Source organism: Pteropus vampyrus, unplaced genomic scaffold, assembly GCF_000151845.1.
Source record: "Pteropus vampyrus isolate Shadow unplaced genomic scaffold, Pvam_2.0 Scaffold69, whole genome shotgun sequence".
Classification (NCBI taxonomy): Eukaryota; Metazoa; Chordata; class Mammalia; order Chiroptera; family Pteropodidae; genus Pteropus; species Pteropus vampyrus.
The window spans coordinates 4,568,976-4,596,064 of NW_011888850.1; the positions used below are offsets into that span (position 1 = coordinate 4,568,976).

A 27,089-nucleotide genomic window follows, 5' to 3' on the forward strand; every position below is an offset into this window, starting at 1 on the left:
AATATATCAAAACATTACCAATTGTTGAATCTGGGTACATGGCATGCAAGTATTCATTGCACTATTCTTTCATTTTTCTAAATGTTCGAAATTGTTCATAAAAAGTTGGAAAGATTTTTAATTTCAAAAATATACTCTAGTCAATGTTCTCAGTTCCTGGTAAAGAAACCAACTTGGCTAATTTAGGAAGAGGTCTTCATTAGAAAGATAGTGGAGTAACTCACAGACCTTTTGGGAAGACTTGCCTCACCCATCCTGTGAAAAGCTCTTCACTCCGCTCCCACCAGCCTCACAGCTGGTTCTGCTTGGATGCTGCCATTGCTGCAATGTCTTCTGGAGCTTGAATATAGCTGCCACCAAACCGCTCCCTTTCCTGGGCCAGATTGGATTCTGTAAGCATCCGACTAGCATAGCTCATGCCCCGACCACAAGGGAATACGGGAAAGCACAGAGCTTGCATTTCAGTTTCTAGAGTGGAATGCGTGGCCTGCTCCATAAGGTGGGAGATTCTCCAGAAATAACAACGTGGTTCAGATATTTGGCCAAGAACAAGAACAAAAGTCAACTGCTTTTGCAACTGCTATAGAAATCTGTAAAAGTTACACTCCTTCTCAGAGGAAGTCACAATGTATTTATAAAGTATTGATAACATATACAGATTCTTTACAGAAATAATAGTTTATGGGAATAGCTAACATTTACAGAACAATCATCAGATACCATTTTAATATATGCTTATATGAATTAACTCATTTAATGCTCACAACAACCCTGTGAGATAGATACAAACATTACTGTTTTCATTTTCCTATGAGGAAACTGAAGTTCCAAAGGTTAAGTGAAATATTTAAACTATGCAAGTTCTCAGAGGTAGTAAGTGGTAGAGCCAGGATTATGAACCCAAATAGAGCCCATGCTCTTTAAATACAGCCTCTCTGATATCTATTGTTCTATTTTCTTTATTCACATATCAATATATGTAAATAAATTTATCTAATTCATTCTTTTAACAGCTGAATAATACAGGCATATCAAAATTAATGCAACCTACTCAAAGAATGTTTTCCCTATTCAAAACAATATTTTAATAAATGTCCTCTCTTAGATATTATCTTTGTGCATATATGTATTTCCAAGAGTCCTAGGAGTACAGTTGTAGGGTCAAATTGTATAAACATCTTAAATTTCAAAGATACTGCCAAATTGTCTTCTAAAAAATTTTTAGAATTTACATCTCAGCTCTCTAATAGAACATGAATATCCTTTTCTCTTATCAGTCTCTACATTTGTGAGTTTAAGTGAAAAATATTTCATTGATTTTAATTTATACTTCCCTAATCATTAGTAAAGCTCAGCATCTTTTTATGTGCTCCTTGGCCGTTTATATTTTTCCATGAATTGGCTATTTATATCTTTTAACCAGTCTTCTCCATTTGGCTAGTCTTTTTTTTTTTGAGGATGCAATTTATATAAAAATCCTTTATCTGACATATATGTTACCAATGATTAAACTATCTAAACTGAGAACTAAAGAACTTAAAAAGCAATGGAAGTATTGTATGTATGTGTGTGTGTGTGTGTGTGTGTGTGTGCGCGTGCATTTCTCTGTGATTTAAAAAAAATCTATCTGGGGTGAAATCTATACACAGCCTATAGTCTAATTAGCAGTATTGTGCGAATGTCAATTTTCTTGCTTAGACATTGTTCTATAGGTAAAGTAAATATTACCATTGGGGGAAGCAGAGTATATTAATTTCCTAGGCCTGCTGTAATAAATCACCACAAACTGGGTAGACTTAAAACAACAGAAATTCACTCTCTCACATTTCTGGAGGCTTGAAGTCTGAAATCAAGGTGTCAGCATGGCAACTCTTTTAAGAGAGGACCCTTCTTTGCTTCTTCCTCAGTTTCTAGAGGTTGCCAGCAATTCTTGGCATTCCCGGGCTTGTATGTACATCACTCCAATTTCTGCTTCTATTGTGAGATGGCATTCTTTGTGTGATTGTGCATGTGTCCCCATTTTCCTCTTCTTATAGGGACACCAGACATTGGATCAGTATGACTTGATTTAACTTGATTATGTCTGAAAAGACCCTTTTCCAAATAAGGTCACATTCTCAGGTACCCAGGATTAGGACTCGAACATATCTTTTTTGGGGACATAACTCAACTCACAACACTGGGTGAAGTGTAAGGGGACTTTCTGCACTATTGTTTGCAACTTCCTCTGAGTTTATAAAATAAAAAGTAAAAAATATGTATATCTGTCAATAACACCTCAATAAAGCTGGCAGGGAAAAACCTCTCTGGGAAAATAAACTAAATTGTTAGCAATGGTTACCTCTTCAAAAATTTTAACATTTTCTTTAATACATCACTATAGTTTTGCTTTCCCTGGAATTATGGTGTATCATTTTAAAAATTAATTTAATTATAATTACATAATAATGTAATTTAAAATTTTTTTAATTAAAAACTGGGGAGAGGGAGGCATGGTCCCACCATCAGAGTGCTTAGAGCTTAGGCTTTTAGAAGAATAACTTCAGTAGCAATGTGAAGGGTTAGTGAAGGGAGGATTTGAAGCTAGAAGCTGAGAGACTAGATAAGAGACAAAGACCTGAGCTGCGGCACTGGTAAGGAATGGCAAAGAGAGGATGAATGTGAGAAACCTTCAGAAAGCAACACGTACAGGATTTGGTGATTAATTGAACATAGTGGAGTAAGTAAGAGAGGAGTTGAGAGAAGCTCTCCTGGCTAGAGAGAAGGGGCTGTTGGCGGTGCCATTCCTGAGGTGATGTGCTAATGATTCTCCATTTGTCTGAACAGAGCTACTCTCCACCCTTCACCTACTGCTTCATGCCCAGGAAGTTGACCTCTGTGGACTGAATCATCTGGGCTCCTTCGACTTCTACTTTCAGGTTGGGTTTGGTCAATGGGTGGTGACAGCACGAGATTGTGGAGACAGGCCACAGTTTGGTCATGAGTGTGGTCGTGACTTCTGTCAGGCCTTTCCTGTACATGTAGGTAACATCTCCTTCCCTAACTCCTTTAGGTCTAGTAAGGATAAGAGCTTCCCCTCTGTTGCTGGAGAACCTCATCAAAGCTCTTAAACCCCGTCACTGAACTCTCTTCAATTATCTGTTTCCCGCCAGGACTTTAAGTTTAAGATGTTTGCGTGACATCCATGTGGCAATGTGTACATGGGGCTGAAGTCAGGAGGAAAGCCGGGGCTGGAGATCTGGTAGTTATTAATGAAAGTATCCGTATATTTGGCAGCTGAAATATGTCATATGAGGAAATAATTTAAAGCTCAATGGACAGCAGGCTGGACTCTGAAGATCAGAATTTAAAGGGGCAACTGCAAAATGAGTACCCTGCAAATGAAATTGAAAAGGAGTACTCAGAAAAAGAAAAGAAAGACTAGGACTAGGGGAAGTAAGAAATAGTCTCAAGAAGGAAGGAGTGGACAGTAGTATTAATAGTATTGATCTGTTGATTGAAAGCTTTTGGGATAAGGTCTGAGAATTAAAAATTAGATTGGGAAATCTGAGGGTTATTAATGGCTTTATCGTAAAACCTTTTAATGGACTGGGGGTGTTGAGCGCATTGCATGGGGTGAGGAATGAGTTGTGTGAAGTGGGGGTGCAAGGTGAATGAATATTAGCACAGAACTCAAGTCTCTGAAAAAATTTATTGATATGTTCCACCAATTCAATTTCTATTTTGAGTCCCCCAATTCCAGTTTTGTCAGGATTTGGGAATATTACTCAATACTAAGATGGGGCAGGGGATATTTGGAGACACAGAAAGGTTAGGCAGGTTGGGTAGGTTTGTCCACCTAGACGTATCCTTCCGCCTTTCTCCAGCTGAGAGAAATCTATTTTTAGAAATCTATTTGGGGAGGGGGATGCTACTTGTTCTCCTCTCACCTTTATCCCTCTGCCCCTGCCTCTCTTTAAGCCATTTTCTCTGTGGTCTAACTCCTCTTTCCTCTTTAGGGCTTGAGGTTTTAGAATCCACTGCAAGAAAGATTTTCCTTCTCTATCCCTTCCCCAAGTCCACAAACCTATGGGTTTGAAATGGGGCAAGAGTTGGGAAAATAGCAAGCTATTGAAGGAGAAAATACCAAGAAAAAAATAGGTAACTATCTCAAATATATTATCTTATCATATAGATTGGTCTTTACAGAAGCTAAGTTAGGAAGGGAAGAAGAAGAAAAGATGGTTGGAAGAGGATGTAGGGTAAAAGAAGGTTCTGCTGGAATTACAGCAATTGTGATTTAAAAAGCACAAGCAGAGTCCATTATCTAAAGAGATCTTCCCCTTGGATGCATGAAAACCTACCGTGACAGGCTCATTGTTTCATGCTCACAAGTCTTATTTTGAGGTTCTCATACTTGCATTAAACACTTCATAGTCACAGAGACTAATATTGACACTCAGTTTCTTTGTTTTCCCTGCACAAGAGTGCCTGGTTCCTGAGCATAGGGGTGGTTTAGCTTGGGAAAAGATACATGAAAGGATGAGAAAAATGTAGAAAAGGAAGGATTCAAGAAGAATTTTATCTACTCTCAGTTTCTTAGAACCTGCTGTACCACACTAACCAATCTTAAAGTCAATTTTCACAATTAACTAATAAAATATATTATAAATTACTTTGTGAGGTTGCTCAACATAAGTAATTATTTCACTTTTTCCTTTTGTCCTCATGTCAGGATCAGCACAGCCATGGTCTCTTCTGGGAATAAAGGTATTTCTTTCATCTAGGAAGCCCAATGCTAAATGGCAATAAATCATTGGTCATCAAATTCTACAACCTAAACTATATGTTACAGAAGAAATTCTAGCCCCTATACATCATAATTAACATCAAATAACACACAAAATTGCAGTACGACTAAGAGCTACACGGCAATAACCCAGCTAGTCAGAACTAAATTAACTTACTGAGCAATTACTTAAGAAGGAGAAGAAAAAATAATCAAGACAGGTTCTACCTATGAAGCTAAAGGAAGGGGTGTAGTAATTACAGCAGTCTGAGTCCCATCAGTAGAAAGAAACCACAGTGTTTTGAACAGGGAAAGTTTAAAATACAGACTTACTGACTGTTACAGGGGTTTGCAGTAACTAGGCTCGTAAGGAGTAAGGGGAACGCCAAAGACTGTAAGAATAGTAGGTACAAGGAGCAGGTACTACCCCCATGGCTGAGATACGTGCCCAAGCAAGGCACCTCCAGGGCTGAAGTCTAGACCTTGGAGAGGGCACGGCTCTTAATGAAGCCCCACAGAGAATTTCACAAAAAGTCCCTGTGCTGCTGAGCTGGTGGAACTTCCTGGAAACCCACCCTCCAAAACTTGCCAGAAAATCACCTTCTGGAATTTGTTGGACATCCACTATGTGAAACTTGCCGTAAATTTGCCCTCTAGGTAGAGTTCTGGGAAAAGTTTTTCACAGAGAAGGATTTCGCTGCAGACACTCCAACACAAAACTGCCCAGAGGGGACTGCTGGGGGCTTAGTGGCTCGGTGCTGGATGTTGCCAGTTACCATGCGCTGCAGGAACTGGACACTAGGAAAGCTGAGTGAGTAGCAGTAGCTGGATGCTGAAGTCATATGCACTGCAGGAGTCTGTTGACTAAGTACTTGGGAACCTGGAAGCAGAATCTTTTCCTCTTGCAATGCCTCTCCGGCACTTTCTACTAGCAATGCTTAAATCATTCCAGCTGGCAAGGGAGAAATATTTAAAGGACTTAGATGCATTTTTCACAGAGCGGGTAAAAAGGGTAAACTGAGAACCGAGATGCAATAAATTGATAATTGGCACAACAATAATCTCCGAATTTCATCTTTCCACCCTAATTTTTAGGCCCCTTAAAAATGTTTTGTTTTATGAAGTAGCTGGCTATCGATCAGGTAAATGACTGAACTCTCCAATCATTGACAAAATTCAAATTCCTTTTCATGGACCTCTTGAAACTCAGGCAAACCATGGATGTGGTCAGACACCTGGTTAGCATCCATGAGACGTGCACGAATATGAAGACGGATTCGTCTGTCTAGAGCATATTATGACAGTAATGTAACCTGTTTTGGTGTGATGGGGGCAGGATTCAGAGTGGAGTAAGGAAGGGTGGGAAATGACCGAGTGCAATACAGACAATTCTTTTCAGTAGTGAGAAGTTTGTGAAGGGGAAGACAAAAGGCAGTAGTAGCTGGAAGGAGCTATGGAGTGAGGGAGTTTTTAAAAAATTAAATGGAAGAGTCTTGAGCTTGTTGAAAGGAAAATGGGAACGACCCTGTGGAGATGGAGAGCTCGAACATGAGAGGTAATGTAGAGTTCCTGAGAAGGCGGGAGGGGATGGGATCTGTGGAAATAAAAACACTTTAGCCTAAAAGTTTGATTCCGCCTTCGTTAAAATTAAAACTTCAGAAGATTATCTTAGTGACATTTTTCTTAAGATAACTTTTATGAACTTTAAAAGCCATTGATATGCAAGCGACTCAAAAAATAAATGCATCTGATGAGAAACAGAAAAAACCCTTGTTGACATTAAATACTTTCAGAATTCAAAGTACTGTGCTGGCAGGCTATTATTACTCTTCTCAGTAAGATAAGAAAGAAAGGTTAGAGAATATTTACATTCCCGCGACCTCTCAGTTATACAACGAACAAAGAACACTGTTAGGAGCCAGCCAAGTGATGTAAAGATCTTAGTAAAGGATAAACCTCTGCAGGCTGTTTCTTAATATCATAATTGATATAGTTCCTCTCTTTGATAGTGCAAGAAGTTTTCCAAGACACTTAATTTTAATGTCAAAGTTTTTGCTCAGAAATCCCAGATATCACCTTCAATGGTAGAGGATATGATGACCACAGTGCCTTTAGCATATTCGTTATAGGAAGTTGCACTTAATCTGCAAGAAAAAAAAAAAATCAAGGAAATTTAGGGTATTGGAAATATTGTTAATGAAATGCCAGTCCATAGACGCTTAGTTGGATAATGAAGGAAGTATTAAAAGGAGAAAGTGTAATGGATTAGAGATCCTGATGAGTTTGAAAAATAGTTACAGTGGGCATATTTGAATAAGCAAGTTAGAAGACTAGGAGGTTGCTGTCAATGAGCAGGATGCTTGATTTTAAAGGTGAAGCAGTTACAGGTGATAATAGGGTCCAAGGTATGAGCATGAAAATAGGTATTTAGAGTGGAGTGGAGGAGATTATTGGAGATGAGGGATTCACAAAATCAAAAGGCCAGGATTTTGGCCTCTTTATTTATTTTTTTTACAGTAGAAAAGTTTTATTAGAAGGAAAGTACCATTCCAGACGTGGAAGCAGGACTGAGCAAGAGAAGCGTGGCTCAAAAGGCTTCGTAACAAAGCCTTTGGGGTTTTTATCCCTATTTGCTGTGGGTGGTCATTTTTCTTAGAGGGGTGGGTTTCCTTAATTGACAGCTAGGATTGACAGGACTCAGTGATTCATCATTTTGCTTTCTGCCCATGTTTGTTCCCAGGATTCAGTCTGTTATGATGATATTAATGAACTTCCAGGCATATGCATCAAATTATAATGATGGTATAATGAGGCTCAAGTGAGTTGAAGGTCCTTGGGCTCTTCATTGCGCAGGTGCGAGTGACTGGCTTAAACTGGTACCTAATTCTCTGCCTACTTCTTTGTGAGAGTTAAAAAATGCCTTCTGGGTTGCTTAATTGTGGGCGGATTAGGGAGGACCCCTTCTAGGATAGAATGACCTCAGTGTCTTTGCAGGCAGACCCGAAACCCTCTAACTTTCCTGTCTAGCTCTTTTCTAAGAGCCATGAATCCCCTTATTATTAGTATGGATGTTGAGGGACAGGAGGTCTCTTCTCCTGTATGTGCTTCCTGCTGATAATGGCCGTAATCCCTGCCTACAGAGGTTTCATGGAGCTCTTTACCTTTCTGTCTTAGTCAGAGTGGGGTCTTGGGTTTCCTGTTGAAGTGCTGCCTTGGTCTAGTTATGGAGCCTGGAAAGTTCAAGATCAAGGTCCTGGTAGATTGGCTATAGGGTATGGGTCCTCCTCTTGGTTTGCAGATGGCTGCCTTCTTTCTGTGTCCTTAGAGAGTGGAAAGAGGGCCTTTTAATTTTAATCTCATCCAGGTAGACACTGAGGGGCTTGGAATGGAGAGGAAGGCTGTGCATTAGGTGATAGCCTTCAATGAATGAGGAAGAGTGATTTGGAGATCAGCAGATGATGGCAACAAAGAGGGAATAGGGATTATAACGGATCGGCATGGACCTCAATGGAACAAAGTTTTTTGCACACATCTGGCACAGTAATGATAGGGAAGCAATCAGGAACAAGGAGTATATTAAACCACCTACAAACATAAGGAGAAAGCAAACAACCCTATTTTAGAGTATTTTGAGTCCCCCTTCTAACCAAACCCTACCATTATTTAAGTCCCATCTTTAAAAGCTCTCTTTTTAAACAAAACGTTTTACAGATGTATTATTTTTAAAAGAGAGAATCATTTCTAGCAAAGGGAATCTTTAATACCAACTCTAAGGAAAGCCATATTCCAAAAGCTAAGAGCTTATTTTGCCTGCTTTCAACACCTGTAATATTTCTATAACATGCCCATGTGAGCTGATTTTTTTCTAATTTTCAGCACATGTTGTACCACCTAATTGTCTCATTTGTGCCTTTTTATTCTCTCTACGTAAGCCCTTTTCTTGCATTTTCAGAACCTGTTAATCTTTCAAAGCTGAGTCCAGTTTCTTTAACAAAGTTTTGCTAATTACAAAATTAATTATTCTGTATCAATCCTTTTCACTTTACTTCTCAAAAATCATTTCCTGCAAACTTAACACTTCATTATACCGTCGTGTACTATCTTAACTAGATTCAAGCAGCTTCAAGAAAGAAACCATGGTTTATTCTTTGTTTTCCCTAGAGCACCTAACAACCCAGAGCACACAGTAAATGACCAAAAAGCCTTTATCAAGAAGCAGCATGACATGGTGGAAAATGCATAAACTTTGGGAGTCAGATGTGAGTTCAGGTTTGGTTTGACCTTTTTGTGATCATGATGTCAAAAAGAAAACCACAGGCCCAAAATAGCATCACTTGTGCTAAAAGCCCATGATACCAAACCTAGATTTAACACCTAATTGTAGCTTCAGCTTCCCCCAGGAGTGGAATTTTAAACCAATCAGCTTGGAAATTCCTGATCCTAGCTGGTGAGACAATCTGTCTGATAAGACTCCCTGTCTTCCCCTAAGAGGTGTCCTTGCCTGAAATAACCCACTCTTAACTTCTTAGGCTTTCTGCCTTTAAAAACCTTCCATTTGGACAACCTCTTGGAGCTCCCTTCTCCTTGCTAAAAGGGATGCTGCTCAATTCATGAATCGCTTAATAAAGTCAATTAGATTTCCAAATTTACTTGGTTAAATTTTGTTTTTTAACAAAGGGCAAGTGATTTAACTTTTCTGAGCCCACACTCCCCTGCAAAACGGGGAAAATACCTTATAGGATGGCTGTGAGGAGGGGAGACAACCTATGTGTCCAGCAGAGTGCCTGAAAAGCACTGGGTACTCTGCGGATGGGAATTATTAATTTTTGTTAACAGTCTTCTCCCTGTCTGACTCCTTTGCCTAAGCTGTTAGACCCTGACTTGAAGCCTTCCTTTTACCTTTTCATCAAGACCCCACTAACTTTAACAATCTAGGCCTACCTCCTCCAAGCAGTGTACTGCTCACATAAGCCTATACTGAATTCTCCAATCTGAGTATCTTATTTCATATTTTATTTTTACAGTATATTTTATAGTCACCTACATGTTCATGGATTCATTTATTTTTTTTCCTCTTTGCTATCAGGAATTCTTCTAACAGAGAAACAATGTCTTTTTAGACATTTTCATAACCAAAATACAGGATAAGTAGTATGTGATATGTTAGGACAATTGCTTAGAAACTACTTGAATTATTCCAGAATTATTATGGGATACTAAGAGGTTTACTTTCCAACAACTCTTTGAGCAGGTCTACGATCTCTTATTCGCTATTTTGAAATTCAAAAAGCTTTGAAAATAAATTTTTTTTTTAACATTTGGTGACAAAACCTATCCTGACCTAAACTCATTTGTCAATAAAACGTGACCTGATCCTGAGGTGGCCAAATGGCAAAACCTGTTCTGAACCGAAGTAAGATTATATGCTTTATTTCTCCTACTTACTAGTGTGATAGTCATAATTTTTCCTGAAAAAATGTTAACTAGATTACAGAGTGCTGCCTCAGACTTTGTGGGATGTCATGTAACAAGATATACTTTTTTAAAGTATGAAAAATTCAGAATCCTGAAGCCTAAAGTTTTCATATAAGGGATTATGAATCCATATGTCTTATAGCCCTAGTACACTACTATACGTAAAATAGGCTTTTTAAAAATTCAATTAAATACTAAAATGATATATATTTACCTCGCTGGGAGAAATACTGCCTAAAAATTTGAGGGATTATTATTAATAGGACTAAAGCAAGTTAAAGTTCCTAAATGAATACTTCCATGGGGGAAAATAAGGTCTAAAAAATCAAGAAATTATTAAAAATAACAAAATAAAGTAAAAATATCTGCACGGAAATGTTTTTCAATTACGGCTTTTATTAAGTGTATTGTTTTCTGATTTTATTAACTGAAAATTGTAATTAGAAATTTACTACATGTAAATAAATGTCATTAAAAATGCAAAGAGTGACTCCTCTAAAAAATTGTGCTCATAAAGTCAATTGCTATATTTACATTTAAGGGACAGGTATTTCTGATACCAGTTGCAAAAGGCCACATACTGTATGCTTCCATTTATATGAAATGTCCTGGCAAATCTACAGAGACATAAAGTAGATTACTGGTTACCTAGGACTAAGAGGTGAAAGGGGGAAAAAGGGTTGTAGAGAAATTGGAATGACTGCTCCTGGGTACTTCTTTTTGGGGGTAATGAAAATGTTCTAAAAATGACTGTAGTGACCAAAAACGACTTTACTTTGTACACTTTAAATGGGTGAAATTGTGTGGCATGTGAATTAAAAAAAAATACAAAGAGCGACACCTCTGAAAAACGGTGTTCATAAAGTTCACTGCTATATTTACATTTAAGGGACAGGTATTTCTGCTACTAGAAGGTTGCTACCAGTAACATCAGTGATTATTGATATCACACTGTTTTCTTCATCTGTAAAATGAAGAGGTTGAGACTAAATGACCTATAAAGGTTCTTCTTTAATTCTATGATCAAGTGGGATATACAGAACAAGACCAAGTTCAAAGATCTCAGTATATAGAAAATCAGTCAGCAAATATTGAGAACTTATATTATTGAAGGTAATCTTAATTATGTGAAAGTGAAGATGAAAGTATATCAAAGAGGAGTTTGTAGTGCTGTACTTAGGAGGTGCTTCAACGTCTAATGTGATCTAATTTATTACCCTTATCTGGTGATATTGCAAATTTTATCAGGTTTTATGGCAACCTAGAAATATGATGAACAGAACACACTTGCTTCTGCGGAGTTAAGATTCAAACTAAATGCCTAATATAGGAAACGATAACCTAACAGTCAAAAGCGATTTTATAAATTATAATTGAAAAGAAAATACAGGACAAATTCACAACACACAAAATAACACAGATAACGAAAGCAGTTAACACTCATAGAAGTGCTGGCAGAAAGAGGCCACTGCTGGAGCAAGAGGAAATAGAATCATAGAGCATTAGAATTGAAAAACTCCTAGGAGAGACAGTAAATAAGAACAGGAGTAGGAGACAACAGGAGTAGGGGTCGCAGCCTCAGCGGTGTGGTCGCTTACTTCATTTCTCGGGTTTACTTTCTGATCTATAAAATGAAAGGATTCGCTTAGACAGATTTTTAAGAACACGACATGGTAATACGCCGCTCGGCTACCCTTGACCACTTAACTGGAAAGTTGCTTAACCTTCCGGTGAAGTAATATTTAAAAAGTAAAAACTGCAAGTTCAAACGGACCCTGTTTGGTTTTGACTAGGTCTCTGAGCGAAAAGGACAAGACCGAAGAAAGAGGAGCAGCCGGATCGAGAGAAAAGGTTCGGACTCGTAAGGGTAAATAGGATAACCGCTGGTAGCGAGACCGGCTGGGGGAGACCCGGCTCCCAGGGCCCCGGAGACGGCGGCGGCAGCGGCGGCGGAAGGGGCGGTGCCGCGGACGGAAGTGGCGTACGCCGGCATCTGGCTCCAAGGGGGAGGGTAGCCGGTCGCTGGAGGCCGGCAGTGGTGGCGGAAGAGGTTGTGCGGCTGATGGCGGCTCACGCTCGGAAACCTCTCTAAGGCTCCCGCTCTGTCCGGGAGCCCCTTACTGGTAAGCGCTGTCCCCGTCCGCCATAGCGCCCTGTGCGGGGCGGCCTCCAGCTGGAACCCTTTGCGGGCTTGTGAGACGCCCCCGCAGCTCCTAGAGTCTAGGGGCCTGGCCGGTCTCAGGAATGGTCTCCGTGGTGATGATGCAGCCAAATGACGACGCTTTCCTTGCCGAGGACAAACCTTTCCTCCCGGACTGGGATTGTGACGGGGTTGTGGGCGACTTCGGTTAGCAGTGGAGTTGGAAAAAGCGACGAGTGGCCGCCCCACACGGCGGGGAGGCCCCGAGATAGGCCTTCGCGATTTGGGGGAGGCGTGTGGAATGTGGGCTCTGGAGGGGGACATGGGGCGCGAGCGGCGAGTGACCGGGGGGACCCCCAAAGAAGAAACTGGCTCGCCCGAGGCTCAGCGCTAGGGTGAGTGTTTTGAGGATAGGGTGGGTGCTGTGGCCGTGGGAAACTTGGGCAGACATCTAGGTCGAGTTCGGAAAGGACGCCCGGGCTTGTTCGTGCGGAGTGAAACCCGTGTTTTGGTTTGATTCGCTTGGGGAGAAGGAGGCGGAGACTGCCTGCGCTGCTTACGTTGGGGGGCCGCGGGCGGGGTTAGCTGCTCGGGCCGGATCTCCTATCTCACCTGGGTCATGGCGTTAGTTAATGCTGTTTTTCTTCGTCTGTTTATGAATGGTCCCTACGCCGAGTGTCCCCAGGGATCTTAACAGAGGTTTTTTTTTTTGGCGAGAGTCACATCTTTCTTTGCTGAGGCAGCTTTTCTTGATTTCACAAATCTTTCTCCAGCCCAGCACCCCGCAGGTCTGCAGTGTGTGGACAGTCCTGACAAAGCGTTCCTCGCTTCGGAGCATCTTTGTTTAAAGATTAGGGTGCGCATGGGTGTATTGATAAAAGTATAATACCTTGTTGATAACCTTTTGTTTAAAAACACTGACATTTGACTTTCTACATAAATTGGGTTTTAGGTTTCACAGTAGTTATGAATTACTGTTACGTCAGGGATTTAGATAGGAAGATAAGTTTTCAACTGTGCATGCTTCTAATGGCAAAATTTCTGCAAACTGCACAGTTACTAATTAAAATTGTGGGGCTCTATTCCAAAAGCATTTAAAGAAGTTATTTGAGTAATCTGCTACTCTGAAAGTAGGGTGATTGCCCTCAAAGTACTATTCAGGTATGGAGGAGGGCTGAGGTCAGGCTTTTGTTCTGTTCTTGGCAAGGGTGGATTTGATTTCTTGAGGGCTTACTTGATTGTTAGAAGTGACTTCTTAAAACTTCAGAGAACATTTTACTGTATTTTTGATTTCTACTTATCCATTATCGGTGCAGCCATTTTTGTAGAATTAGCCAGTAAATACTTTTTCCTCAACGAAATAACAGGTATTGTGGAATTCTAAATTTCAACCTTTTTAATGGTGTTAAATATTTATGAAAGATCCTAACAATGCTTTTCTATACTTCTTTGGGAGAATTACCTCACAAGTGAAGTTTATTGGATTGTAGTTTTTGGAATTTGGATACTTCTAAGTGAAATTTTGGCTGTATGCACTTACGGTTTTTAAAGTTTATTTTGCCCCAAGTAAACCCTTAATGGAAGAAAAAAAAATTTCTCCCCTCTAATGTATATGGGCCAAGATCATAGCGTTTTATAAACTTTTAACATAATCTAAAAAGTAAGAAGTGGTGTAACACCTGGGCAGAGTGTAGCACCATTCACCTGCAAAGAATTCTGGAAATAGGCTTCTGTAAGTGCAGATTTACGGATTGGTGGTTTTGCTTCGGCTTGCCGTCCGGAAAGATTGCTAATAACATTTTTCTGGCCTGTAAACCAGCTGACAGTCTTTGTTTGCGTTAAAAGTATGAATAATTGGAAACTATTCGAATGTCAGACATTTTTTCCTTCAGATATTTGTGTATCCTATAGGACCGAAATTTGGAGATAATTATAAAAAAATATTTTTAACTGAAAAATTTAAACTTTCGCTGTTAGCCAGATTTATTACTAATCTTTATTTGCTCTGGTTTTACTAACTTTTATTATGGAAATTTTCAAGCATGCACAAGAGGAGAACAAACAGTAGAAGGATCCACTGTTTTGCTAATCTTGTTTTATAATCCTCCCCCAACACATTTTTTCCCCTGGAGTTTTTAAAGCAAATCTGAGACATCGGGATATTTCACATAGTTTACCGTGTTTAACTGATAAGGGCTTTGAAAAAATACAGCCACCATAATACTATAACACAGAACAAAATTTCCTATTTCTTCTTGAATTCTGATTGTTAGAACTGGCAAATTATATAAAATATTTAAATTTAAAACTTATTTTGATTTTGTATGTTTAATGCTTAGAAGTTTTTGTATGATCCGTTTTCTACTTTAACTAAGGCTTACATATTTGGGCTAGTCATGTAAACTGAATTACAGGAGCCACTGGAAAAATACTATCACAAAAGCCGGATCTGTTTTGGGCTTGATAAGTTCTAACAGGAGGAAGTAAAGATAACTTTTGAAATGCCTTTTTTCTCCCAAATCTATTTTAGCTAGTTAACTGAATGCCCAGTGCATATTGTTTATCTTCAAATACTGATGACTCCCCCAAAAAACAAATTGGATTTTGGACCAAAGACTTTATAGTATGAAGTTTACAGCATAACACATTAAAAAGGAACTCTGGAGATGTTAGAACTTTAGGGAATACATTAGGAAACATGGAAGGAGGGCACTGCAGACAGCACGTGTATGCATTTCAGACTTTGTTTCCCAGCCTAAGTTATGGTTCCTTTAATTCTTGACTGGGAAATTTTTACTTAGCCTTGGCTTGCATCTTGATGTACCCATGTTTGTACTTTAGAGAATGGAATGTACCGTGGAGATGTACTTTAGAGAATGGGAAGAAACATTTGGTGGTAAAGCTGCTTCCACTTACCTTTGTGTGTGGGGGCTATATTTCCCTTCTCCAGCTGAGTGAGATACAGTTCTTTTTCTCATGATGTTTGTGAAGCTACACTTCCCAACCATTACCACAAGGTGATGCAGTGACTTTGCACATTACTTCCCACAGGGTGGTTGTGAGTGCACTTACGTGCGTGCGAGCATACTTAGTGTATTAATCAGCCTGTGGATCATCTCGATACATTGGCATTCTCAGTGAATTTCAGTATTTTTGTAAGCATGCCCATCTTTTCACTCTTATCTGTGTGAGGAGTGAAACAAGAACTGAATGGGAATTAGAAACTTAATTTTACTGTGTAGAGTGGGTTGATACGTGTTGTAATTACATTCAGATTACATTTATCCGCATTTACTGCTTTACCACTAGAAGATATATTGGAATTTAATAAAAAAAGTAAGAAAGTAATGAGTGGAATGACTTGTAAAATTTCTATAGTTGTAATCACATCGAAATTTTTAAGTTATTGTTGGAGAGGGATTAATGAAGATTATTACTAGGATGAGCACTTGTCAGATTACTCTTTAGATATATAGGCATCATGCGTATATTTAAAGTCTGATGTTAAAGTTTTCTTTAAGAAACTTGAATTTTGGGCAGAAAGTTTAAAAGGAAATTTCATGTTAATATGTTTGCTTAAAAGAATGAAAATATTATATATTCTGAGAAAAATATAGTCAGAAGTCATTTTAAAAATATTCTTAATGAGTAAAGACCTAAGTGTATGGTGTGTACTTTTTGAGTCCTTTTTGATGCATTTATAAGCATATATACACATATAAACACATGTATACTTTCATGCTATGCTATTTTATACTTTAAAAACTTCAATGAAGTAAAAGTGTAAGGCGAATTATGGATTTTTAAATCACTGTTGTACTTGAGGTTAAAAATTTAAATGCCACTGCCTTGTTTTATAACATAATTATAGGTTTGTTGATTTTGTTGACCTTAGGAAATGTGTTAAAAAAATTTCATTCTTAAACCGCTTCTAATTAAAAACATGGGAAACTCATTCTAAACTAGCCTTATTCTCCTTACCGAATATCTTCCTCAGAGAAACTTAAATATTTATTCTCTTTGTAGAAGTATATTACTGATTCACTTGCTTCAGGTTATATAGGTAGTTGCATCTATTGGAAGCTGGTTCAATTGATTTAGCTATAGTTTCCCTTATTGGTATTTTATAACCAGTAGTGAACACTTTTTTCAAAACCAAAATCTGGATGGGGTTTTCCCTTCTTTATGAAACCCCTGACTTGCATAGAAATTATCTTTAGTGACTTCATGAGCATAATGACATCCCCTTGAACCCAGATTAGTTTAGACAATTCAAGGGAACAAATAGAACTCTTCAATTATTTTAGGCAGAGTTCCCAGGGTCTATTAAGTGCTACCTTTTCATTTTCCTGAAGGTTTTGGGTTACCAATTGGGGAGTATTGACAGTTCAGTTTTTCTGTGAAATAGGATTGCTGGTTATAGAGCCTTTTTGTTAGTGTAGAGTAGTGGAAGATCGCTACTGAATGCACTGTTTTTACCTCTGAATTCTGGGAAACCTCAGGTGCGAAGAGTCTAATAGACAACTAACCTGGTATTCTACCACAGTGGCTTCCAGGTTCACAGTTGACAGTCTCTTTATGGAATACCCACTATATTGTTTCGGTAAAGCAGTACTTTGATCATAGCAGAAGCAGAGAAGATACATGAAGAAAAGTGGATATTTTCTAAGGTGCTCGTTATTTCAAAACTTTAAAAATTTGCCTTAGTATTTTCAAACAGGTCAGCAAAAGAAACAGTTGTAAAAGCATATTATCTTAGATCTTCCTAATAATAAAGACTTATTAATAATTGTTAAAATACGAGTAGAGTCTTACCACTGTGCTTGCCTTGTAGAAACTTCATTGGTTTGTGAACTAGATTAATTTGGTTAGCAAAAATCTTGACCCAGTTTTCCCTATTACAGAGAATCCTGTTTTGATGACTCAGAAGCTGGTGCCATAGGGCCAGTGTTATAATTTAAGTGTACAGTAGAATCAGTGATTGTACTGAGCCGGTGACACAGTGTATCCATGGCTTTTTAGAGTAAATCCTCAGTCATATCCTTTTTCTCAATAGTAGAGTACAAAATATGGGAAAAATTTGGATCCTGTAGATTTTCATAGTCTGCTTTAACCATTTATCTGCTATCCAGTTCTTGGTGTTCACTAAGCCAGTAAGCATTTACTGAATCCATAATAGATTTTCTGCAGTATGTATTTAATTGACACTATACATTTAAAAAAATGTGTGTTTATTTTAATCAGTAAGTATGTGGAAATCAATGGGAAAAAATATGAATACTGGAAGTCAAGGCAGGGTCATTGAACCCACAATGAAAGGGTAGAATTGGTATAAGCAGAGAGGACAAAATAGGCTGAACTATTTCAAGTAGGCCAGGTGCGATTTTATGTGGTTTGAGGGATCTGAACAAGTGTGTACCAGAAGTCAAAGAAGATGGGATGGGTCTGGGCATCTGTGGAAATGAGTGAGAGATGATAATGGAGACCTATGTTGTTGAGTTGAGTCAGAGTATAATTAGTGGTTCTTTGTTCTGGCCACATACCGGATTAAGATTACTTGGGGAGACTTTAAAAGAAAGATGAGTATACACACCCAGTTCCAGACAGTCATCATTGTCTTTTTTTTCTTTTAAAGATCCCTAATGATTCTAATATGTAGCCAAGGTTGAGGGAAGCTGCTGGGGGTTGGGGGAGGATCATGGAGATGGGTCAGGAATACAGGCACAGAAAGATTAGCAAAGGAACCTAGAACCTAGAGGAGGATGGAATGTCAGATTAGGGAGGAAAATAATGAAGTTCAAGGGTCCAACATAGAACCTCTTGGTTACAAAAGAAGCAGAGGGCTAGCTAGCTAAACTTTTCAGTAGAGTTGATGGTTTGATATTGGTTTTTAGATTTTTTTAACACCTATGCAACTTTCTGAGCCATATGGAAATTACTTCCTGGTTTTTCTGTTTTTACATTTAATCTCATTTTTAAGGAGGAGTTCTAGTATTCAGAAGCATATGTCTTTTCAAAAAATTATGACGTAAATATATATGTAATTTGCATTCAGTGATACATATTTTCTGAAGCTGTAAGTTTTTCTTAGATAGGATTATTCAATTTGTGTGATTCACTTGTTTCAGATTCACAATGACATCCTTTCAAGAAGTCCCACAGACTTCCAACTTTGCCCATGTCATCTTTCAAAATGTGGCCAAGAGTTATCTTCCTAATATACACCTGGAGTGTCATTATACCTTAACTCCATATATCCATCCACATCCAAAAGATTGGGTTGGAATATTCAAGGTAAGAAAAACTGTCTGCATATTTCTTTCATCTGGGTACTCTTTTTTTTTTTTTTTTTTTTAAACAGGTTGATCAGTAGTTTATACTAGCCTTGTCACTATATTAAGGGTCATTTTTGAAAATGTCAAATGTAGAACATTTACATTTGTAAATGCAAACATTTTATATAATGAAATATTTAACAGTTGAAGATAGTATACAACAAATGCTGGGAACTTCAATGCAGGCTTTCCTCTCTATTATCAAAAGGTTAATAACTTTATTCAAGGTCCTGTGAAAAATTTTTCAGAATCTTCTTCTTTTTCCATTTTCTCCCTTCCTCACCTGAAAAAAGATCTGTTTGTTTGGGTTACTATATCATTTACTATCTTTTCTAGTCATTTATAATTTCATATAGCTCTACAACCATGTTGTTATCTCTTCTATTTTCCTATATTTAAATATTGCTCATACTGTCTTACACTTTTATGAGACTGTTCTGTTTTATATGACTTGTAAATTCTTTGATGGCAGGAGTCCCATTTCTTATATTTTGCCAGTCATTTTGTATAACATATGCTTGAAAATTACGTTGAGACTATCATCACACTGGTGCTTCCTGTGCTGGAGGTAGGTTTTCTGGTAATTTTAACTCTTCAGACTGTAGTGAAGAACCAAAACATAAAAGAAGAAAGTAAAAATAATTATTTTGAGCAGTCAAAATAATGTTATAAATGTTTAAACAATAAAACTTTTTTCCTGGTTTACTCTAGATTCTCAGAATCAGTTTATTTTAGATATGATTTTAATGGTCTCGAAATTTTGATAGTTTGGGTTGTATAAGGTAAACAGCAAAGCAGAAAGAAATGAATAGTGGTTAGAATGAGGTGCACTGAGAATATTCAGAAGTGAAAGTCCAGCCTAATAGTGAGGAGGGCTGAAAACCTATATTGGACAAAACAAAATTTTTGGCATTTAATCATTTAATATTTCAGTTCCTATTTGAATCTCTCATTCCTCGATGTTGCTGGATAGAGGAACTATTTACTGTTAGAGAGAGAGAGAGAGAGAGAGAGAGAGAGAGAGAGAGAGAGAGAGAGAGAGAGAGAGTGTGTGTGTGTGTGTGTGTGTGTGTGTGTGTGTGTGTGTTAGGCTTGTCAAATTCTAAAATGCAGTTGCGTTGATAAGCATTTTATGAAATCAGTGTATCAGTTTTGACATGTGAGGTATGGGTTTCAAGTTAAAGATACTGACGGAGAAGTAGTGTTTTCTGCAATAGTGGGTCAGAGAGGAAGAATTGAACGGGGAATTGAGATTGAGAGAAGGGCATTGCTGTCGGGAAAATGTTACAAGCAAAGGCATAGAGGTGAGAATGTTCGTGATAGTGAGTCAGTATAACTAGAACGTTAGCTTCATTTAGGGAAGTGGAGGGAGAAGGGTTGGAATTAAGCTTCATTCTATCTATTGGGTTGGTATATTCAAAGTAAGAAAGGAAGACCTTCAGTTTTAGGCTAAACAGTTTGTAGGCTTTTTTCTTCCCGGCAGTGGGAAGTCTTTGCAAATGTAGGTATATAGACTCCGTGTTGGAAGGAAGAAAGTGGAATTTCAGAAAGTATGAGAGTATTTTATATTTTGACGGAAGAGTGAGTAGTGTCTTGGTGGTTTAGAGCTTAAACTTCAGGTTCAGATCTTGACTCTGCCATCTACTGGCCTTTTCCTAGTTTCTTAGTTTCTGAGATGAGGATAGTCATATTTACTCCAAAACAAACATTCAGTAAACTATCTGTTACTGTTATTCCCGGTGTCACTTGAATCAGAAATCTGTAATTGTGTTGTTAGCATTTTTGTGTGTCAGCCATCACAAATAAATGGCACACTCAGCCCTTCTCTTGTCTCCCTTGCCCAGGATAGAACCTATTCATGTAGGGAGATTTTTTTCAAGAACGATATGGCTGTAGATAGTATTTCTTTCAAGATTAGCGTATGGACAGGGACAAACTTTATTATAGATGGGCTCTTTTTAAGAGTTGGTAGAAACATTAGGGGATATGAAATGAGGGACAGAACATTGTAGAGTCAAGATCACTGTCCTTAAGTCTCTGTGTCCTTGGATATTAATGAATGGTGACATTTAGTGAACACTGATATGCAAGGCACTGTGTTAAGTGTTAAACTGGGATTATCTCATTTAACATACATACAACTAGTCTGAAGTCATAGCTAGTAAGAGATTTTTTTCTGGCAGTCTGAGCTTAATTCCTTAATCGTTACATGCTCTTAATCACTACAGTATATTGTGCGTACAAAATCTACCACTTATGGAGTTCTTACCATGGGTCAGGCACTCTTAAGTGCTGCTTTTATGTTCATCTAATTTAATCCTTCTAACGATTCTGAGGAAAAACTCAAGCCTTAGATTCCTTAAGCTTCTTATCTGTAAAGAGATGAATGTTATAGTGTCTTTCAATAGTTTTGACCATGACACACAGAAATAAATGAATTCTGTGATTCGAATCAGCATAGTTTCTTGTAAATACACCTGAAACAAATTTTCATGAATCAATGCTTAGCCTTCATGCACTCTGATACTCTTGAATTCTATATAATTAAAAAATAAATGTCAAAAAAAAAATGTAATGAACCACTAAATTGATAATGTGAATTCCTACTGGGTCCGTGACCTACAGTTTGAAAACACTCCTTTAGAGACTAAAGATTGCTAAGATTCCTCCTACTTCAGTATTTGGTAATCTTTAATCCTAGGTTAATCAGAATTATAGAACATGTATAATCTAACTCCGGACATTCATAATTTCTTGTAATATTACTGGCAAATGGATATTTAACATGTTTTAAATGTCTCTGATAGGTGTTTAATACAGTACAGTCCATCTGGAAAATACAGATAAATATGTAATGTATATAAACATGTTCTAAGTTGAACAGTGTTTTGGAGTTAGGTGGGACGTAAGTGGTCTATTCGTATATGCAAACATAAAGACCTTTTTAAAAAATTTACCAATTTGCTGCAGGCAAGACTTGCTAAAAATGAGAGATTAATGAAGTTAGTGGATTTAAGGGGGAGGGGGAATCTAATTAAACACTTAAATTTCAGGCATAAAATAAGTTTTAAAAACATGTTTAGTGAATTCGAATTTTAAGCAAAACATAAGTTTTCATATTTGGTACTAAGATTTTCCTTGAAAAATTAGATATCAGATTACATTTTAATATATAGTAGAAATTCAACTGTTCAATTTATATAGATTTTTATAGTATTAGATTATAGCTTAATAAAATCCTAGAATTTGATATGCTTGTTAAAATACTATGATTGTAAACATATTAACACATGTCTTTAGGATGCAGTAAAAAACAATATGCTGTAAGATATCACTCTAATGTTAACTTATTTAATAATATCCATGTTTTTGTTGTTTTAGGTTGGATGGAGTACTGCTCGTGATTATTATACATTTTTATGGTCCCCTATGCCTGAAAATTATGTAGAAGGATCAACAGTCAATTGTGTATTAGCATTTCAAGGTATGAATAGAAAATTGCAGAACTGGATGAAATTAGATATTTTATTGCCATTAAAAATGTATACCATTGTAATTATCTACTTAGGCATATCTGGCATATTCACAGTTGAAACATTTGGTTAGCAAAAGTCTTAAGAATGTAAATATCTAGTGTAGGCCACATGGTATTTTTATGTAGACATTGCAAAGGTTTTTGCTCGTTAACCTTCATTGAAGAGTTGGTTTCTTTTCAGATCTTTTGATGATTTTTTTCAGATGAGAAAACAATGCCTTTACTGATATTAGCATAACATAACAAATTAGAGGTGAGAAAAATATTTTACATGAAAGCCATAAAGATGATTAACAGTATTTAGAGTAGTTATATTGATTCTTTAGGGAGAGTTGCCTATAAAATGGATATAAGTGATTAATATAAAATTCATTTTTATCTTTATTATATACAGTTTTAAAAAAATACTCATATTTGGAAATCTGTCACAGGATTCGCTGTAGAGTGATTTTGTATTATAATTATACTGACTTTGGGTTGTATTAAAGCAAATTCTTAGTCTTTATGCCATTGATTCTTTTTAGTCTGGTGAAACTAATAAACTCTGTGTCAGTATAATACACAAAATTCATAGAATTACAAAGGAAACCAATACTATTTTATTGTATGGATGTAACAGTTTGTTTATCCATTCATCTATTAAAGAACATCTTGATTGTTTCCAAGTTTTGGCAGTTGTAAGTAATAAGCATTTATGCACAAGTTTTTGCGTGTATGTAAGTTTTCATCTCATTTACGTAAATACCAAAGAATATGATTGCTGGATCATTTGTTAAGAGTATATTTAGTTTTGTAAGGAACCGCCAAATTGTTTTCCAAAGTGGCTGAACTATATATGCATTCCCACCAGCAATAATTGAGAGTTCTTGTTGTCCAACATCTTTGCCAGCATTTGGTGTTTAGTGTTTTGGATTTTGGTGGTTTTTTTGTTTTTTTTTTAAACTTTATTCTGAGGTTCATACTGTATATGTTTTTGTGGACATCGGTTGGCAATGTGGACCACACGGAGCTTGCATATATAAAAACATTTCCTCATATGCTGTGTCAAGAAACAAATATTCAGAGAAAAATTTGTACTGTAATATAGGCAAAGATTTAGGTTTTCAGGTTTTATGGATTAAGAAATACTACAAATTATATGTGTAGTTTGTCTTTTAATTCTTAGTCCTTTTTAAAGATAATCAAATTCAAGAGTGCATATTGGAAGTAATTTTATTATTACAGTATTTGTTTTTAAAAGCTGTGGTTTATTTCCAGTCATTTTTAATGTGGTTAGTCTTATAATAAATAGTTAATTTTCTGAATTTGTTATAGTGACTAATGCATTTATTTTTTAGCGACTTAACAAAAAGCGTAAAACCAATAAAAAAGACACCTAGTTTATGTTTATACTTTAAAAGCATTTTCATGGGAGCTAAGTATAAGTGCAGTAAGTTTTACAAGTTTTTGAAAACTTATGTTAATTTTTACTTTGAAATTGACACATAAAAGTCTCTCCCTCCCTAGAATTAGTTTGTTATATAGAGAAGTCAAGATAGTCATGAAAAACTTAGCCATAGACTATTAGATGTAGGAGGGATTTTAAGCACAATCCAAATCACTTTGCTCATTTTATGAATGAGTCATGAGAATCCTGAAATGCAAAATTTAAAACAACTAACAAAAATACATAAATGTAATTGTTTGCCTCATTTATTTATTATAATTTGACTGATTGCTAATGTCACAGACTATAAAATTTGACTCAGTTTGGTTTCTATTTTTTCCTATTTTATTTTCAATGTTATTAATCTTACAAGAGCCTTTTTAAGATAGCTTTAAATTGCAACTCTGAATAACTACATCTTGTACTGCAAATGGTATTTGCACCATATTTTTTAGTATTTGTGAGATTTTAAAATATCAGACCTTGAATATCTAGTTTGTAGAATTTCTAATGTCATGATATCAGAACTCATTAGTCACAGTATATTTTTGTTTTCTATTTAAGCTTTAAATAAGTCTAGTGGCCATTTGCAAAGTTACTGAGCCATGGATTGATAGATTTAAGAGTAGCTATCTGAAGGGTGGGTGGGGTTTTTAAAAACTTTAAAAAATATATCACCAGATGTACCTTCATATTTTTAAAAAACTTTATATTTTGAAATAATTTTAGATGTAAAGATGCAAAAATAGTACACAGAATTTTCCCTATACTCTCCCAGCTTTTCTTAATGTTAACATCTTGTATAACCAATGAACATTTATTTTAAAAACCAGGAGTTTAACATTGGTGTAGAGTACTATGGACCAAAGTATAAACCTTACTCAAATTTCACCAGTGTTCCTAATACTGTTCTTTTTCTCTGTATTTCTCTTTTTCTCTTTTCTTGTATTCGGTCCAAAATCCCACATTTAGTTGTCATGTCTTCTTAGTTTCCTCCATTGTGTGATAATCCTCATTCTGTCCTTGTCTTTCATGACCTTTACATTTTTGAAGAGTACCGTTCAGTCTGTTCAGTTTTTTTTTTTCCTGTGGGATGTTTCTCATTTTGGGTTTGTCTGATGGCTTTCTTATAATTAGATCTAGGTTATACATTTTCAGGAAGAATACCACAGAAGAAATGCTGTACCCTTTTTAGTACATTGTGTCAGGGAGTACTTGATATCCATATATCTTATTACTGGTGATACTAATCTTGATCATATGGTTAAGGTGGTGTCTGCTGGGTTTCTTTACTGTAGAGTTAGTAGTTTTCTCTTGGTAATATTATTGGGGAGCTACTTTGAAACTAAGGAAATACCTTGTTTCTCCTCAGACTTTAACCCACAAATTTTAGTGTCCATCACTGGATCTTGTCTGAAACAGCATTGTTGTGTTTGCCTAATGATGCTTTTCTATTTTCAGTCCTTGTATTTATTAGTTGGAATTATGTTAGGAAAAGTCTCCTTCTCATGTACTTACGGATATTTATTTTCTTCTATAGAATAAAGTCTAATACTATCATGGCTTTGTTGCTCAGGTTGGTTTAGCTTTCTTTGGCTATGGTATTAGTATTTTTGAGATTTTAAAATATCATACTTTTAATACCTAGTTTGTAGAATTTCTAATGTCATAATATCGGAACTGATTTGAGTATATTTTTGATTTCTATTTGAACTTTTTATTTTATTACTATTATTTTTTATTATTATTTATGCCTATAGCACTTGGTCTTCCTAGGTGGTCTCCCATCCAAGTACTAACCAGGCCCAACCCTGCTTAGCTTCTCAGATCAGACATTGGGGTTGTTCAGGGTGGCATGGCCGTAGACCATGGACGGTGTCTCCACTGGGGCTCGAACCCAGGACCTTCTGCCTGTAAAGCAGACTTGCTAACTGCTACACTATGGAACCATGTCCTCTCTTTAAACTTTTTAAGTAAGCCTAGCGGCCATTTGCAAAGTTATGTGTTTTTTTGGACATTCCCTTCCTTCCATAATTATTTTTTAAGGACTTCTTTCTTATTTTCAAGCACCAGAATATGTTCTAGGCCAATCTTGTATTTTTTTTATGCTCCTCCTTGTTTTTAAGGGAAAAGGCTATTTTTTTAAAATAATAAAATAAAGTAAAGTAGATATCATAATAAGGAGTTTGAAAATTTTAAGGTACGAAAGAATAGCAGGCATAGTGATTACAGATTTCTGGGTAGATATTACTATCCAAGGTGTACGGTGAATATATTCATCTTTGTATGTTCATTTCACAATCATTGAATGCTTCATTTTTACAAGTCATTCTGGAGGATTCCAGAATTTTTATGTTTATTATATATCTGCCCTCAGTATTTCTTGAGGTCTTGATATAGGATATAAAGCACGCGTGTAATGAATAGTAATGCAGCGTATACTGTGGAGCTTATTTTAAATGAGAAAAATGCAGTGGGAGCTTCGGAGAGGAGAGAGATTAATTTTGAGCTAAGATAATCCAGCAAAGTTTAAAAGCGAGGGTAACAATTGAGTTGAGAGAAGGAACAAATATTAAACAAATTGTCAGATAGTGAGCTAGATGGTATGAATACATTATCTATACTTTGGAACTCAGGTAGTTGGCTTCATGTCTATTTTACTGGGCTTCAGGGAGGTTAAGTAAATAATAGTGGTAGAGGTGGAATTCCAGAATTAATCCATGTAGTTCCAAAGCTTATTTTTGTTCTACAGCACCAGTGGACCTCATCCTCTTTTCCGACTTTACACAATTCACATACGTAGTCTATTCCTATTGTTAATATCTCCCCCTTTAAATGTAGTGATTGTCAAATTTGACAGATTTCTTTAAATGGCATTCTCACCCCCAGTCCTCCTAGATTTTTATGTTGATTTCTTCTCTCACTCTTCTAGCTTCTTTCTCATTGAAAACTACATACTTGACTCTCCCAGATAAGTTACTTTAGCTCTAGGGAAGATTTGGGGAAAGGATATTCTAGGAGTATAAACTTAAGACTAAGGAAAAATTTAGGCAGGTTAAGGGAAGAAAGTCTAGTTTTGATCACTTATGAAAGATAGGAGGAAAGATATCCTAAATGCCTAGAACAGGTTTAGGAATGAGAGGAGATGGCAAGTATTGTTAAATTACATAGAAATAACACTAATTTCATAATATTTTTTGTTAACTTCCTCTTAGGGTATTACCTTCCAAATGATGATGGAGAGTTTTATCAATTTTGTTACGTTACCTATAAGGGTGAAATTCGAGGAGCAAGTACACCTTTCCAGTTTCGAGCTGCTTCTCCAGTTGAAGAGTTGCTTACTATGGAAGACGAAGGAAATTCTGACATGTTGGTGGTGACCACAAAAGCTGGTCTTCTTGAGGTTGGTA

The 27,089-nt window shown here is 36.7% G+C and overlaps 1 protein-coding gene and 1 pseudogene across 2 annotated transcripts in view; one reads left to right on the forward strand and one right to left on the reverse strand.

Moving 5' to 3' along the window:
- The first annotated feature begins 12,229 nt into the window (after positions 1–12,229).
- Positions 12,230–27,089, forward strand: part of TAX1BP1 (Tax1 binding protein 1) — a 68,159-nt gene continuing 53,299 nt past the window's right edge. For both annotated transcript variants that reach the window (XM_011361704.2, XM_011361705.2), the window contains exons 1-4: positions 12,230–12,366; positions 18,512–18,677; positions 22,100–22,202; positions 26,895–27,082. In XM_011361704.2, coding sequence (XP_011360006.1) covers positions 18,519–18,677; positions 22,100–22,202; positions 26,895–27,082 — 450 coding nt within the window. In that variant the 5' untranslated portion in view covers positions 12,230–12,366; positions 18,512–18,518. The remainder of the gene's footprint in view (positions 12,367–18,511; positions 18,678–22,099; positions 22,203–26,894; positions 27,083–27,089) is intronic.
- LOC111740914 lies at positions 25,431–25,546 on the reverse strand (annotated as a pseudogene).